Consider the following 15,696-nt stretch of genomic DNA (forward strand, 5'->3'; position numbering starts at 1 on the left):
GTGTTGGTCTAAGGTTTCTGTTTTTTTTTTAGTAATTCAGCCACCAGATAGCTATTTCTTTCTATGTCCTGTTTTGCATCAATGCTAATTCTTGGCGCAGGAGGTTCAGGCATGGATGGCAGGTAGAAGCCACATGAAGGCTCAGCTCATTTTGGGCTTGCTTGTCAGGACCACAAGCTGAGCCAGAGGCAAGCATCTGCTTTGAGATTTCAGTGGCTCACCCCCTCTAATTTGTAGGCGTCCTATGAGGAGAAAATGCAAGCATGAAAAAAAATAGCATTCTTCCGTGGGTGCTGTATTAATTTTAGGTCTTACCTACACACAGCCTTTAACTGTCTGTTGTGCAAGTCTTAAGGGTCAATTACAAGGTCGGTCGGAAAGGATCCAAATCGGATCTTGTGAATCTTTCTGACCGATTCTAATAGCTTTCTGACCTATTAGGATAGCTTTTCTTAGGACTAATGGCACTCGGAGGAACCGAGTCGTTCGGAGCTTCTTGTACAGGTCAACAGTCCGCCTTTCTGACCGAGCGATTACGTTGTCAGATTTGGACAGCCTTTCCGATTCATTGTTCTGACACAGATCGGCTGTTGTAATCTGCCTTTGGGGGCCCGTAGTAGGCTCCCCTTCACCCGGAGCTTTCCAAATGGGGCCCGTGGGGGTACCAAGGGACCCCTCTTTGCAACCATGCACAGTGTGACAGGCACCATGGGGGTGCCCGCCATAAAGTGCATGCTTTTCCCCAGCCACCCCTTTCTTCAATGGGAGCCTGTGTGTTCAGTTGTAACACAGGCTCCAATTGAAGCCAATAGGAGTCCAACCAAATCGTATTTGGAACAATCATCGGTCGGACACCCCTAATCCGATTCGGTCGGAAACCATTACGGGACCAGTTCGGTCGGAATGCTTTCCGAATGACATCGTAATCGACCCCTTATTGTGGGCAATACCAATACTCGGACTCCGCTTTGGGCCAGCCCACTGCTCACTACTGGCTGGCTTTCTTGTCCCTCTAATTTATTTCCTTCTTACTCAATAGCTTTCCTTCCTTCTCTCGTGTCCGTTTCTCTCTTCCAGCATAGCTTCTTACTCATTATTTTAATTTTATGGCTTGTATCCTTTCACTACTCGCCTTCAGTGAACTACTTTTATTTTGGCTTAGAAAGTGCTACAGTTCGTTCACTATGTGCTTTGTTCTCTCCTGCATGCACTGGTGATCTTCTGTGTTTACCCTGATCACCGCCACCACCTCTTCCCCTTTGATGCTGGTCTGTTGTTTCCCTTGGCTCAGCTTTTAATTTTTTTCTTTTCCTTAAATTTATGCCCCGACCACCATAGTCCCTTTTTTCTTGCTGCAACATACATCCCGCCCTCAACTCTTCACAGTTTCTTTCATCTTTCTTTATATTAATTTAGTCACAAACTACAATCATGTTCACAGGAAAAATACATCTGAGTACAACCTGTGGCACTTATAAGCTTTGCATGTAAGGCACAATAAGGTATACTATAAAATATAGGAAACAGGATAGACAAAGGAAGTGAGGGGGGTGAGGAGGGAATGATTATGCAGTATTTATTATTTCAGGCTAATATTAATGCACATCACAAAGAACTAAGCACTATTAAAATGAGAAACGGGCAACACAATGTTTATGAATATAAACGACTCTGAACAACCTAGGATATATGATTACATACAAATATGCACTAACCCACCAATTGTGAGGGGCTGAGAGGAAGCGGGTTTAGTCACCCATGGGGCATCATTTCCACTGTGGTACAGGAAGTCTGCCAGCTTGACACAAATCAGGTGCTACAATAAGACAGCCAATGGTCCGCTGCAAACATGGGGTACTATTTGGTCCTTTCCTTTTTTTTGTGTGTCTGGCATCTGCAAATTGCAGCCAGAATGCTACTTTTGGCAAATGTGTTTTTAAATCGATATAAACTAGGAATGCACCCACTAAGTAAACAAGCATTGGCATAGCCAATAGGTCTCGCCTTTGGGACCTTATAAGTATTTAGTTATGCAGCACAATATCCTTGGTGCAGCAGCACAATATCCTTGGTGCAACAACATCAACTGTTGCATGGGTAAACAGCATGCCTCACCCAGGGCCTGAAGAAATATAAACATCTCCCGTCCTATTAAAACATGTCTGGCACCCCTTTCGGCTCGCACCATCTTCAAAACCAGTTTATTAATTGTAAGACCATCACAACCAGCATGCAGAAATGCTCATCATCTCTGTTGGTTCTTAGAACATCTTCCTCCAAATCGCCCCGTTCATTTTAATTTTCCTAAACAAATTACGATTATTAGAGCTTGTGCTGTGCATTTGCCCCTCACCTTGTGGCACTTTTAATTATAGGCACTGTGATTTTCTGAAGCAGTGTTAGCTGCACGCAGAAGGTGCTCGATCAAATGAGCTTCCTCTGAAGAGCAATTTGCTAAGGACATAAAGCCCACTAGATACAAGTACTGCTGCCCACAACAGCGACGTGTGGTTTGCATGAGCTCTGATTTTATCATACCAGACAGAACAGGCCCGAACAGTTAAGATAATCATAGGGATACATTAAGAAACAAGGTGATGACAGTAATACTAAATGGCGCAAATGCACTTCTGAACTTTACAGACCCCCTTCACGTGCAGCATTTTTACATTCCGAGAAAAAAAGACAAGGAAAAAAGCACTACTGTATAGTGAACTAATATATATTCAAACAATAGGGAACAGTATATTGTATAACCGCACACAGACCCCCGGCACCACCCAAAAAAAGTAATCGCACCAGAAGCTGATTAATTGTATGTCTCTGGGGTCACTGCGGCCTCACCGTGATAGTGGGAAACCGTCCACTGCGAACAAACATGGTGCAGCGTCGGTCGAACTGAAGCATCCTGCCTCCCCTTCGGTGGAGTGCAGCTGCCATAGCCTGAAGCGCACGCCTTTAAAGAGCATGTGTGCCGCTGGGGCTCCCACGTCCAGATGTGCTCCAAGATGGACTGCTACTGAAGCGGACTCGCGCTAACCAGCCACATCCCCAAGACATGTTGCAAAAAGAGGAATGTGCTGATGTCACCACCAGTTTTGTCATAACAACGCCAGTGACAAGAAGCCTGTATCAATCTGAGGCATAAAGCTGATCTAGCAGTTTGGCTAAATACAGCTGAAGTTCGTGATAAAGCGGAAAATAGAACACAAATTGTCCCGAGCTACATCGAAGTACTGGGGTCGCTTTTTAGAGACAGTGTTCGCGGTGCGAAGTACAAACCCCTCAACCTTTTTCACGCCACAAAAAGTTTAATGCAAAGACCCACTGGAAAAAACATCACCCAACTCTTCGCGCCGAGGGGGGGTGGGGGAAGGGAATACTGCGAAAATATAAAATGCACGACCTGTGAAAGTGTCTACGAATACGGGCAAGGTGCATGGCCAGATCTTGCTATCGAGCAGATAAATAGGTCCGCCATGAGGGATGAAGCGCACAGATAAGGTTTCAAACGGGGACGAGACGCGCACAGCAGCAGGAGCAAGCAGCGGCACCATCTGTTTCGAAAGCATAAGCAAGATAACTGAAAACAGATGGCATCGCTGCTCGCTCCCGCAAGGGAAACGCCAAACGTGCACGAATACCAATAGGGAACAGTGCAAAACATGCACGAGCTTGAACAAAAGCCCAGAGCAATTCCAAAAGGTCAATCCAAAGCAGCGCTTATGCGCTGCGTAGGCGAGACCTAAAAACAACATGGGTCCTGTGTTAAGCCACAGGCGTGTGTATGCAAGGTGACTCATGCAAACGTGTAAGTCACCACTCTGGTTTGCTGTATGTGTGTAGGCATATTGGCGCATGCAGGTGTACATGTCACACTTTTTTCTTCTCCTTTATCTCTAGTGATAAATGGCATCAACAAAAAGCAATGCCAAAGAAAATAGGTCTGGATTGGCAGCCATAAGGGTAATACTTAAAGGATTTGCCAATGCTCATTTTCAAAAGGAACAAAACAAATAAGTGGCAGAGTTCATTCTACCTACCTTACAACAAAATCCCACATGAAAACCACAGCGTTCACCTCACTCAAGACAGGGGCTTTTTAACAGTACGGTTTCCTTCCTAAAAGCCCAACCCTTCTCCCCAAAAATATAGTTCTATTATTTTATGAAGTCCAGTGGAAGTTGTGGTAGGAGGTGGCCACTTGTCAGCAGACATGATTGTAGTAATTGTACACTGCGGCTTCCTGACAACGCTCCAGTGTATTTCTGTGAAGAGGGATCATCTCTAGTCTGGAGAAAAGTGGGTTACCCATTACAATGGATGTTCCTTACACGAAGGCCCCTTGTACACCATGCAGACGAGGTTAAAAATACATATGAAGAAATCTTCTGGGGAGTTAATGTGCTTCATCAGAGATGCCAAATGGGCGACTACATTTGTCAACATGAATAGCGGAGAGCTGTTGCCCTTCTCTTCCGACACAGCATGTTGGTGCTTTAGGAGCACACCAGGTAGCATTTATTACATTAAAGGCAAGAGTCGAATTGCCAGCTAAAAAAAAAAAACGAATCTGGCTCAGTAGCACATTTCGAAAACTGCGTTTTATTCAATATCACCTTTCACTGACTTAAAGGGGCCACACGCCACACTGATACAATTGGACATAATAATATGAATACGGTGAGATCCAGATGGTAAAGGGTGGAGTCCTCACAAATCAGTCGTAGGTTCCGAGGGTTCTACCATCAAACAGGAGACCTCAGTCAGATTGGTATAAAAAGTGGACCTGCAGTGGCAGGTATTGTCTTAGCCAATGTCGGTTTAATTACAGATGACAAATTACTGCCATTTAGTGAAAGCAGTGTAAAATAAAAGAAATGCAACATTTTTGTGTAGGACTAGTATTGTATATGGGACTAAACCACAATTCTGCTCCCTGTAATAACAAAACAACCCCGTCTGACATCAGGCATTAAGAGCGGCCAGAATGATTTAATCAAGGAAGCAAGGGCCTCTTATAAAGCTTCGCTAGTTAGGGCCAAGCGAAAGTATGAGAAGGAGAAATGGGAAGCCTTGTTGAATGCAGTGAAAGAGAAAGATCAGCACCTGTTTTGGTATATATTTGGTCGACAGGACTTTGGAATGATCTGCCCGGTTGAACTCTAGCATCTCTGTAATAGCATGGATTGACCAATTTTCAGGGTTGCATGCCGGGGCGGGTGGGGGGTCACCCTTGATGAGGCCAAGATTCACCCCGATTGTACTAAGGGCCTCCCTGTGAAGATAGTATTGACTGCTTGCACAGAGAATGACCTATATAACGAGGCACTGTCTGAACTGACGATGTGAATTTACCCCCATTACCATCCAGGAGGTTACCAAAGCCATAGAATGGATCACTCCAGGAAAAGCGCTGGGGTAAGATAAGGTGCCTGGGGACTTGTTTAAGGCAGATTATGTAATTTGTGGACATTACTTTGTAATATATTTCAATTGTATTTTGGAAGGCTTGCTCATTCCCCCCACTTGCGCAAGGGCCAAGGTCATACCAATTTACAACAAAGGCTCACTGTCCGGGCCATCCAATTACCGGCCAATCAGCCTTATAGGAAGCTCCTAAAAGAATCATTAGTCGGATATTGTTGGATGGGCTGTGTGAGTGGGTTGAGGGCGTGGGTCTTCTAACCCCTCTACAAGCAGGGTTCAGATCAGGGCCAGTACCATAGGCCAAGTATTTCGATTACAACTCAAATATTGGAAGTTTTCCCGTTGTGGGAAGTGTTCAGCTCTATGTAGTCTTTGCTGACCTCCGCACCGCCTTGGATCTTGTGGCAAGGGAGGCCCTTTGGAGAGTTCTAATCGATTAGGATGCCCTGAGATACCTAGTTGATGTCATCAGGAGGTTGCAACAGAAGAACTATGCACAGGGTAGGTACTGCACACAGAGGGAGTTGACAACATCGATTCCAGTCACAAGGGGAGTAAGGCAGGGCTGTGTCCTTCCCCAAACCTTGTTTCCATTATACATTAAAGATCTAGTAGCTCAGTTAATGAAGTGCAACCATGACACCCAAGCTTAGCGTGCAGGAAGATCCCAGTCGATTCGCAGACGACAGCCTACTGGTATGCAAATAAAATATGGGTATTCAAAATCTCCTGGACCAGCTAGGTGTCTGCTGTGAGCAGAGAGGCAGGAGATCAACCTGCAAAAGACCAAGTATATGGTCTTTATTCCTAGCCACACAACATACCCAAACCAGACTCTGAATGGGGAGGGGGAGGGGGAGGGGGAGGGGGAGGGGGAGGGGGAGGGGAGGGGGAGGGGGAGGGGAGGGGAGAGAGAGAGAGAGAGAGAGAGAGAGAGAGAGAGAGAGAGAGAGAGAGAGAGAGAGAAGAGAGAGAGAGAGAGAGAGAGAGAGAGAGAGAGAGAGAGAGAGAGAGAGAGAGAGAGAGAGAGAGAGAGAGAGAGAGAGAGAGAGAGAGAGAGAGAGAGAGAGAGAGAGAGAGAGAGAGAGAGAGAGAGAGAGAGAGAGAGAGAGAGAGAGAGAGAGAGAGAGAGAGAGAGAGAGAGAGAGAGAGAGAGAGAGAGAGAGAGAGAGAGAGAGAGAGAGAGAGAGAGAGAGAACCATCTTTTGTATCTGGGTCTTACCAGGATGGAGAAATTTGACTGAACTGCACAGGAACTCCACAAGAGCGAGTTGAAGCTTGAACATTATGCAGCGGCATCATGAGGGGTTTTAAGGGTGCCTGCTTTTGACCAATATCCTTGCCCATGCAAATTTTCGACCTACAAGCACTTGGAGGCTAACTATATGGGGAGAGTTATAGGGACGTGAGAGGGTCACTGCTTTGTAGGTGGTTGAGAATCTATTCGTGCGAACTCTGACAAATATCCCAGCTAGTACCCCACTCCTGCCACTACAGTTGGATCTTGGCCATAGGGCAATCGCCCACGAAGCAGCTTTCAGACCTTTTCTGTATTGGAGACGGTAATGGGCCTCTGTGGCTTTAGCCGTGTATCAGGTGGGATTGGAGGAGTTACTCAGGAAGACTGGAGTTTCTAGGATCCCCTGGTTTGGGCATATTAATACCTACCTGATAAAGCTGGGGTGTGAACATCTGTGGTCTAATCCAAGAGCTATGGCTGGTGTGCCAAAGACTGCTCTCAAGGGGAATTATTGGAGCCATATAGATGGAGAATTGAGCAGGAGTATGGGTGCTTTGACTCTAGCTTTCTTGGAATTCAGAGATGCCTTCCTTGTGGAAGAATATATTGACTCTATTGAAGCCCCATTGGCTGTTCAGGAAAAAGGATTAAGACATGGTTATTTCCTAGAATTTGACTCTGTCCTTTGAGTACTGCTCATTCCCTCTGTTGCCTCTCTGATTAATATTAGTCCTCTAAATTATGTATTGCAGCGCCAGGGTACCCGTGGGGTGTTGCGCTTAATAAATATTATATACATACATTACATTTTGTTTCGGGACCTTACCATTGCGGACATTTACCGTTAAATGGGGGCAACCTGATACCAACCAAGATATAGCTTGCCCCTAGACATTACCCATATCTTATTCTTTTGTCAACATTATCATAATCATAGGAAGAAGTGGATACTACCACTCTGTCGAAATATGGGTATTAGGGGCTTTAGGATTGTTTCTAGAATCCTCAGATCCAATACATCACCCTTGATCATATTTGCTGTGGCCCGTTTTTTACCGAGAGCATGGTGAACCAGACAGGGCAGTGTAGGGCCGTGAATATTGTATTGCGTTGGCCCTTGTTGTTGGTAATGTGATCCATCAGAAAATAGTTTAACTACATCTTGCAACTTAGTGGCATTCTTAAATGAGGTGTTAATCTTCTATTGCAATCCAAAAGCACAAGTTATTTGGCTGCAGTGTTCAGAATAATATCATGATTATAAATATTTACAGATTATGCTGCTACTTAAAAAACTATTTATTAATGGTCTTTTATGAAGTTTTTCAAAGAATTTTATTGATTTTGCCGATTTTTAAAGTTCTTCTATGTGAATTGCATTTATGTGAACTTTTATGGCATTATTTGCCGAGTAAAGATTTTACTGTATAAACTGCATCAACATTTTGTAAAGAAATAAAAAATGATTACACACAATTTTTTAAACCCCTATTCGGATAGGTTCTATTATTCTTGATTTCTTTAATAAATGGACATTGCCCATGCATAGCTTTAGGTACCATGAGTTGGTGTTTTATAAATTACATTTTTTGTACTGCTTGAACCCTCAGGCTCCTGGGGGATTATAGATATGCCCTACTGCATATGGCTATTGGGAGTGTGTCAATATTTTCTTCTTAAGTATATTCTTGATAGGTTAAAGATCAATACATACAAATATTTATGGCTAGATGTAGTTTATATTTTGAAGTTTCGCAATATGAAGGTTAGTACAGATTTAAGGTGGTTCGACAATGGAGGGCCCACACTGCCCCGTTGATCCGGATGTGGTGGTCTAAAGTGTGGTCACTATAGACAATGGAAAAATTGACAGCTGTGGAGGAGGATAGGGTTTCCGGATTAAAAAGAATATGGGGCCCTTTTCATACATGCATAAAAACTAGAAGGTACATTAGCATGGGTCCCGATTGCATCCATACATTTCTAGAGGCATCGGATTTATGCGACTCAAGCTCCTCTTAAAACTCCAAGGGCCTAATTACGAGTTGCTCGTAATATTCCAACCCATGCTTTAGCCCCTGGTTATGCGTGGGTCGAAATTACGGGCTTGAAGGTAACCTGTCGATATTTAACAGGGGAAAACATGCGATATTTACTGTATCAGGCGGAATTTGCTGCATTAAACCCCGAAATCATTATGTTATTCCCCATAGACTCATAATAGGTGTTATCACACCCAATAAATAACCTACCCAGTGGTATCGTTAAAATGGACGATAAATAACGGCTCAACTTGTAATCGGGCCCTATGGGGACTATTGAAACATTGAATTTGATTTACACTAGATATACACAGAAGGTGGCGACTATAGCAGATAAGGAACATCTACCTTTGGGGACTACTGTAAGCAAAGTACATAAGAGGTACTGTACCCGGTGCAATGCTTACACCGGACAGTTTGGTCATGGTTGCTATATTAAGTGGAGGTTGACATCCCTAGGTTGGGACTAATATGTGGAGTTTGGGATGAGCGGTCACTCTGTTTTGTTATAGTTTGTTTCATTCAAATGAGGACTATTTGCTGACAGAAAACGTTCTCTATGATATGATGCCTAAGGATAGAATGTGACTGGGACTGCGTCTGGCTTATTTTCCTTATATACATGTTTTACTTAGGGCCTAATTAACTACTATTTTTAAATCTATACCATAAAACCAATGCTTTCTTCTTCCTCATTGTTTGGTGGAAAATACTGATTGCCTAACTAGCGTCGATGATCGGGTATCTGAGGACAGTTGAAAGTTGCAACAGTCCAGCTCAAACTTTGTCTCCTGGCTCTGGTCTAGGCTCGCTGTTGAATACTAGTGTAACATACAATGTATGGAAAGTGCTAACTGTTCTATCTTACTGGAAAATAATAAAAATATGTTTCAATAATGGTGTGTCTCCAGAGGGAGTTTTATAACTCCAAGATCCACATAAAAAAATAAAAAGTTCAACATTTGACAGAATTTGTTAGAATGGTAAGTCTCCACATAGCACCATTCCCTGCAAAATGGACAGTCTCCCTCATACAATTCAATGAAAGAGACTAACCAGACAAAACAACAACACGACAAAGCATGAGAGAAATGAGGTGCTACAATAAGACAGCCAACTATCAGGTGGAAGCATGGGGTACAAGCAACTGAATACGGTAGTGAAACACTGTCAGCATTGTTAGTACGCATTTATCTACCACTTACAACTGCCATCCTTCTCGATGAGAGGTCACAGAACTTAAAAAATCAGTACTGCAGAAGTGCTTGACACTATCCCTAAAGGATCTGTGCTATGTTTCAGATGGAAAAACTCATCTGCTTCAGATCATACTCTGTACCTTAAAAACATAAATGCCCCCTCCATATATGCAAGATTCATAAGCATTATATATTATCCCCCTAATACCCAGGGATTCACAAGTCATGAAATCTGACTTGCCTCCACACCGCGGCTGCTATAATACTGCATCAGGTTGCCACCTAGGACGAAGTTGGGATCCATAAAAGCAGTGTTTCTAGCACAGGACGTAAGAGCAGTGGTGCTAATGCAGGTTTCCTTGCAGAGTTTATGTGCACATCTCCTCGAAGTCAAAGCCTGTGCACGTGTGCATGTCATCCAACACAGACCACTGACCCCACGGATCATGTGAAGGATCAATGAACAAAGGCAGAAGAACAGGCACAGGTAACACTGAAAATACATCTACTATTATGACCTTCTTCCGGCTGCATGAATATTCAAAGAGTACACCCCCCCTTCTGAAGATATCACACACTGTAAAAGATGGGATAAAAGACCAATCTTACCTGTATGAGTGCGTATATGCTGGATATAATTGTTCTTCCTGTCTGAGAAATAGTTGCACTCATGGCAGGAGTACACTTTTCGCGGGAAATGGTTCCTTAGATGTTTTTTCCAATGATATTCACTAACTGTATTGTACGTGCAAATGGGACAACTGAACACCTTCTCGTTGTCACCCACTTGGTTGTGGTGTTTCAAATGAGCCATATAGTGGTCGTATCGGCTAGTGTTGTAACCACACCGTTCACAGCGAATAGGTCCTTTCATTAGGTCGGACTCTTCTGGAGTGCCTGATTCAGTTTCCTTTGCCTGGGCTAGTTTTTCTGCATCTTCCTCTGCAATGAATTTCTGTGCACTGTGAACCTTAATGTGTAGAACAAACTCTTCTTCTGATCCAGCCACGTACTGACACGGCTTGCAACGGAATGGCTTGCTCTTTGAATATTTGTTTTTATCTTCAGTGAGCCCAGGGGGATCTGAAGTGCCAATTCTCTGGTCTCCATCCACACTGCTTACAGTTGACGATGCTGAAACACTACAGGCTCCATCTTTCGGATTTTCAGAATCATCACTACACATTCGCTCATTTCCCTCACAATCAATCTCCATTGGGCACTGGGCCGGTAAACTGTCTCCTTCACTGTCTGAAAAACTACCATCTTGGACAGTGCTCAGTTCAGCCATTTGCTTTTCTTCCTCAACATGGTACTCGGAGCAGCTGCTCCCAATCTCCCCAGTCAGGGCAACATCTGCCAGCATGAAGAGTTGAGGTGCTGCCAGCTCTGCTTTAGAAAGGTCGTACATGCCAGAAGCCATGGCCATCCCCATATCTGTATTGCCAACAAAGAAGCAATTACTCCCAGACTGGCTTAGCACCTGGGTGGCCATGATGGCAATTCTGCAATGAAAAAAGGAGATTAATGTCACTCAACTGTACAAAACCTTGAGTGATATTTCGAATACTTTAATATGGTAAAGTTGGTATATGGTTTTGAAAATACAGCTTTTGATCACAAATCTACCTAGTATTAATCTGCGACAGTGTACAGTTGCATAGAATGTTCTAGATTCCTCAAAACGTGTACCAACACAGTAGTTAAAATTACTTTTGTAGTTAAATATTAAGGCAATATATCCAATAGACTATCAGGCTGTACTTCGCAGAAATAATAACAATATATTTATTTTCGTAGTTTAATAGCGTAGACATCAAAGTAATGACCAGGAGGAGCAGATAAACTATGGTGAGTATATAGAATAGAGACATATTTTGCATTGGTCAGTTAATACAACACAAGTTGTGTGTGTATTAACTGTCCAGAAAGCAGACCGGATCACTAGTACGGGGTTGGGAGAAGGGGACTATTGAAATGTATACATTATCTAGTGTGTAATAGAGGAGGAAATAGGGGCCTCACTGAGCTATATTTCAGGTTGGGCGTCTTTAGCATATCAGAAGATAAACAAAGAAGAAAGAAAACAGGAGGAAGACATGGTCAATAGGGAGTAGAAACAGTAATTTGCAAAGCCAATTGGTCTGGCTTCAATGCGCCAAACGCATGTGGACACAGACAGTTACAAATGCACTTTACATGCATGGCTTACAAATGTTTATCACATTAAAGCCTGCCCTACTGACTTTGTTACGGTCGGGAAAAAGTAAAGCAAAAAAAGTTTGCTTTCTGTGTATAATGAATATAGGAGTTAAAGAACTGAAAAACTACTTCCTGGAAGATGGCATGATACACCCACCAGCCAAAAGCATTAAGTGAGGGAGCAATAATCTAATGCGGAAAGCCATAACACAGTTTTCAGGCCTGGCCCTTGAGGCAGCTTCAGAGGAATCACCAGACTGCTGCGTCTCCAACATGCATACATAAAGGGGAGAGGAATCACCAGACTGCTGCGTCTCCAACTTGCATACATAGAGGAGTTTTCGTCAGCCAGATTGAGCCACTCATCTGATAAAGCCACTCATGTTTTGCGTCCAACCACCACAGCATGGCCAACGAGTCAAACTACAATACCCACTGGCTCCCTTCACTTGAGTAACTGCATAAAAGCATATTCATGTTGTCCACTTCCACCTAAAAATAGTCTATCTTTCCTGGGACAACCCTGGTTCAAAGTCTGTCTTTTTTCTTTTAATATAACTTCAAATACCAGTCGTTTATTTTGCCTACCCTTTGGGTGCCCAGTTAGAAGAGGATTTATTTTATATCTCCTATTTAAAGTTGCGGTTATAAAGTGCTGAAATGACATTGCAACATTTTAGCAGCCTGCAGCTTCAGTGCTTTACATGATTTATGTGTGTCTCTTTCACTAGATAATAATAAAATGCAAAGCACAACAGAAAGGCTTATTTATAAAACCGCACTAGTAAAACGGATGCATCAATTAATGTTTTCAATATTAAAAATGCTACTGTAAGCAATATGGCAGTCACGTTTAGGGGGCTGCATGTTTTTTTTGTTATTTTTGGGGCATATGCTTTCAATGAAAAAAAAAACCTTTTCACTATGTAGGCAAGGCTAGACACCTTCACTTTTCCAATGCTTTTTAGGGCTCGCCTGACCCAGCGCATGTGCTGGTCTGGCGAGACTTATTGAGAGGGCTCCAAAAAGTGCTACCAGGCCAGCCTAGAGCTACAGTGAATGTGCGCGGGCACGCGTGCCGCGCTTTACCGCGATTACTTTCGTGACCGCACGGCCGCTTTGATGTTTGATCGCGATCACTTTCACGGCCGCTTTGCATAGCCAATAGGTCTCGCTTTTGGGACCTTATAAGTATTTAGTTATGCAACTGTTGCATGGCTAAACACTTATAAGGTCCCAAAGGCGAGACCTATTGGCTATGCCAATGCTTGTTTAGCATTGATAGCAATACGACTAGCTGATAACTGTGCTGCCAGGTCAGGCCTAAAATGGGACTGCGGCAGCAGGCGCAATAGCACACAGATCATATTGTGTGTAGATTGCTGGGATGTGGAGCAATGATACTCCAATAAAATACCCAATTCCCAAAAAAGTAAACACCACAGTTAGACTTCGGGAAAACACCATTAATAGTTAGATTGTTAATTTCTGTGAACTCGAATGTAGAAGAACAAGTTACAAACCGATTCAGAATATCAGAATTTACTTTTCATCGATATTTACCAGCCATTTTCTCACAATTGCAATGACTTCAAAGTGCAAGTAACATGATACACAGTTCTACATTTGACAACACAATAACTCACACTCGGTATGCCACTCTTCATCACCCTGTGTTGAGCAGCTCAGAATTTGGAACATCACACAAGATCGGCCTTGTCTTCTGAGAAGTTAAGGAACTCTTTGGTAGTGACATAACTTGATATTGCAGTTCATTCTAAACTTTAATGGGCATGTATTTTTGAAACACCATACATATGGATGACGGGGAATAGGTTAGATTTACATGGTTACCTTTTTTCACCCTGTTTCAAGAATCTGGGATGAAGCCATTTTATTAACATACTCCGACAAGGAAATCTGCAACGGGGTCATTGTTATGATGAACAGACATGATAGGACTACCTAACGTAGGGATCTTAAAGCCAGCAGACACTACTTTAATACAGCTCACCAAGCAAAAACAATGGCATGAGAATCAATGATATGCAGGGTCAGTGAGTCAACCTGTGCATACTGTACAAGAGCTAGAGCCAACATCGTATCCATGGAGCTATTTTGGACTTGCTCCAGTGAAGATTCAGACTCTAAGGCAAAGCATGCTCTTTCCAGCACCAAAATCATGTCAAACTCAGACAAAGTGAGTAAGAGGCATGAGAGGTCTTCAGCAAGTGCACATAGGCTGTTTTTGCCATCTCGGGAGGCAGCGGACACGACTGCCATGGTTGGCGTAGGCCAGCGGCAGCATGTCAACTTATGGATCGCCATCATGAACTGCATGCACTGAGAAGATAAGTCACTCATATGCAAGTGTACTAGTGCCAGCCTCCATTGTGCCTGTTTATTTGATCATATGGGGGTGCAGCTTTCGCGATTTTAGAGTGACCTACTTGATTACTAAAGGATCTGCTGCCAAGGCTTTGTAGAGTGACAACTCTATAATCATGCAGTAAAAGCATATAAGCAGTTTAACACCAAATGCTGCCTGCTCCAATGGTCAAATCTATAGTGTCTAAACCTGTGGCTTAGAATAGTAGTTAGGGCCATGGTCACCCATCCTCAGTCAGCCGTGTCACCAATACTTGACAATGACTTCAAAATCCTGTATGCAAGCTCTCCTGCGAAGTATTGTAACAGTGACGCATTGACCACTGGATCAACTTCTTGTAAGGACATGAAGTATTTTTCAAACCACAAAGTTAAAACTAGTCTTATTGGAGGTTTCCTGCTTCCTGGAAGTTAATTAGGGGCTATGGAAATACAAAACAGATACTACAAACATTAGTTTAGCGCCTGCACAGACACCCGGACTGTTGAGAGTTGTCGGGCACAAGCAGATGGGTCTGAAGCAAGTTCACATGCATTGCTGTTCCCAGACCATGCGACATAGCAAACTTTCTTGGCCAGCCAAATCCGACATGACACCAAGACGATGTTGCATGCTTGTACTGAGCATAACTCTTAAGTGGCAATGCACCTTACAGTCAGAGCAGCCATGGCCTATCACAGTGCTTCCCCAAACTGTGTGTCACGACACGTTAGTGTGTCGGCTGCCTTCTGGAGGTGTGTCACACAACATGCTCTAGGCAATGCGGTCTAGGCATCATGCAGGACGGTACTGTGCATGCTACTGACACATTATTTGTTTCTGCGAAAGAGGAGGAGCTCCTGTGGCCTGGCAGCGAACTGTGATTGGAGTTGGAGCATCGCTGCTACCCTCCTGCAGAACCCGGCAGTGGCAGTGAGTAGACTGCCGGTAGCTCCTGAAGTGCAGTGCTCTGCACCACCACCCGTAGTCCCGTTCAATCTAGGTCAGGGGGAGGCCAGGTCAGGGGGACGCCAGCAGCACCAACGCCAGCGGCCATCCGGCGCTCACTGCTGCTGCCCTCCCGCAGACCCATGGAACCTCTGGCGGTGAGTAAAGACTGCGGCAGCTCTCGCTGATGCCTCCCCCACAGACCCTTCCAAGCTTATGCGGGGTCGAAAGCAGCATCACCAGTGACGGAGCTTGACATGCTTGCGG

General features: G+C 43.9%; 1 protein-coding gene across 1 annotated transcript in view; it reads right to left on the reverse strand.

The window, feature by feature from the left end:
• REST (RE1 silencing transcription factor) overlaps nucleotides 1-15,696 on the reverse strand; it is a 40,198-nt gene that overhangs the window by 22,926 nt on the left and 1,576 nt on the right. The window contains exon 2 of the mRNA XM_085641185.1: nucleotides 10,521-11,416. Within this exon, the coding sequence (XP_085497311.1) occupies nucleotides 10,521-11,406 (886 nt within the window). The 5' untranslated portion in view covers nucleotides 11,407-11,416. The remainder of the gene's footprint in view (nucleotides 1-10,520; nucleotides 11,417-15,696) is intronic.

This window comes from Triturus cristatus, chromosome 2_2 (assembly GCF_964204655.1).
Source record: "Triturus cristatus chromosome 2_2, aTriCri1.1, whole genome shotgun sequence".
Classification (NCBI taxonomy): domain Eukaryota; kingdom Metazoa; phylum Chordata; class Amphibia; order Caudata; family Salamandridae; genus Triturus; species Triturus cristatus.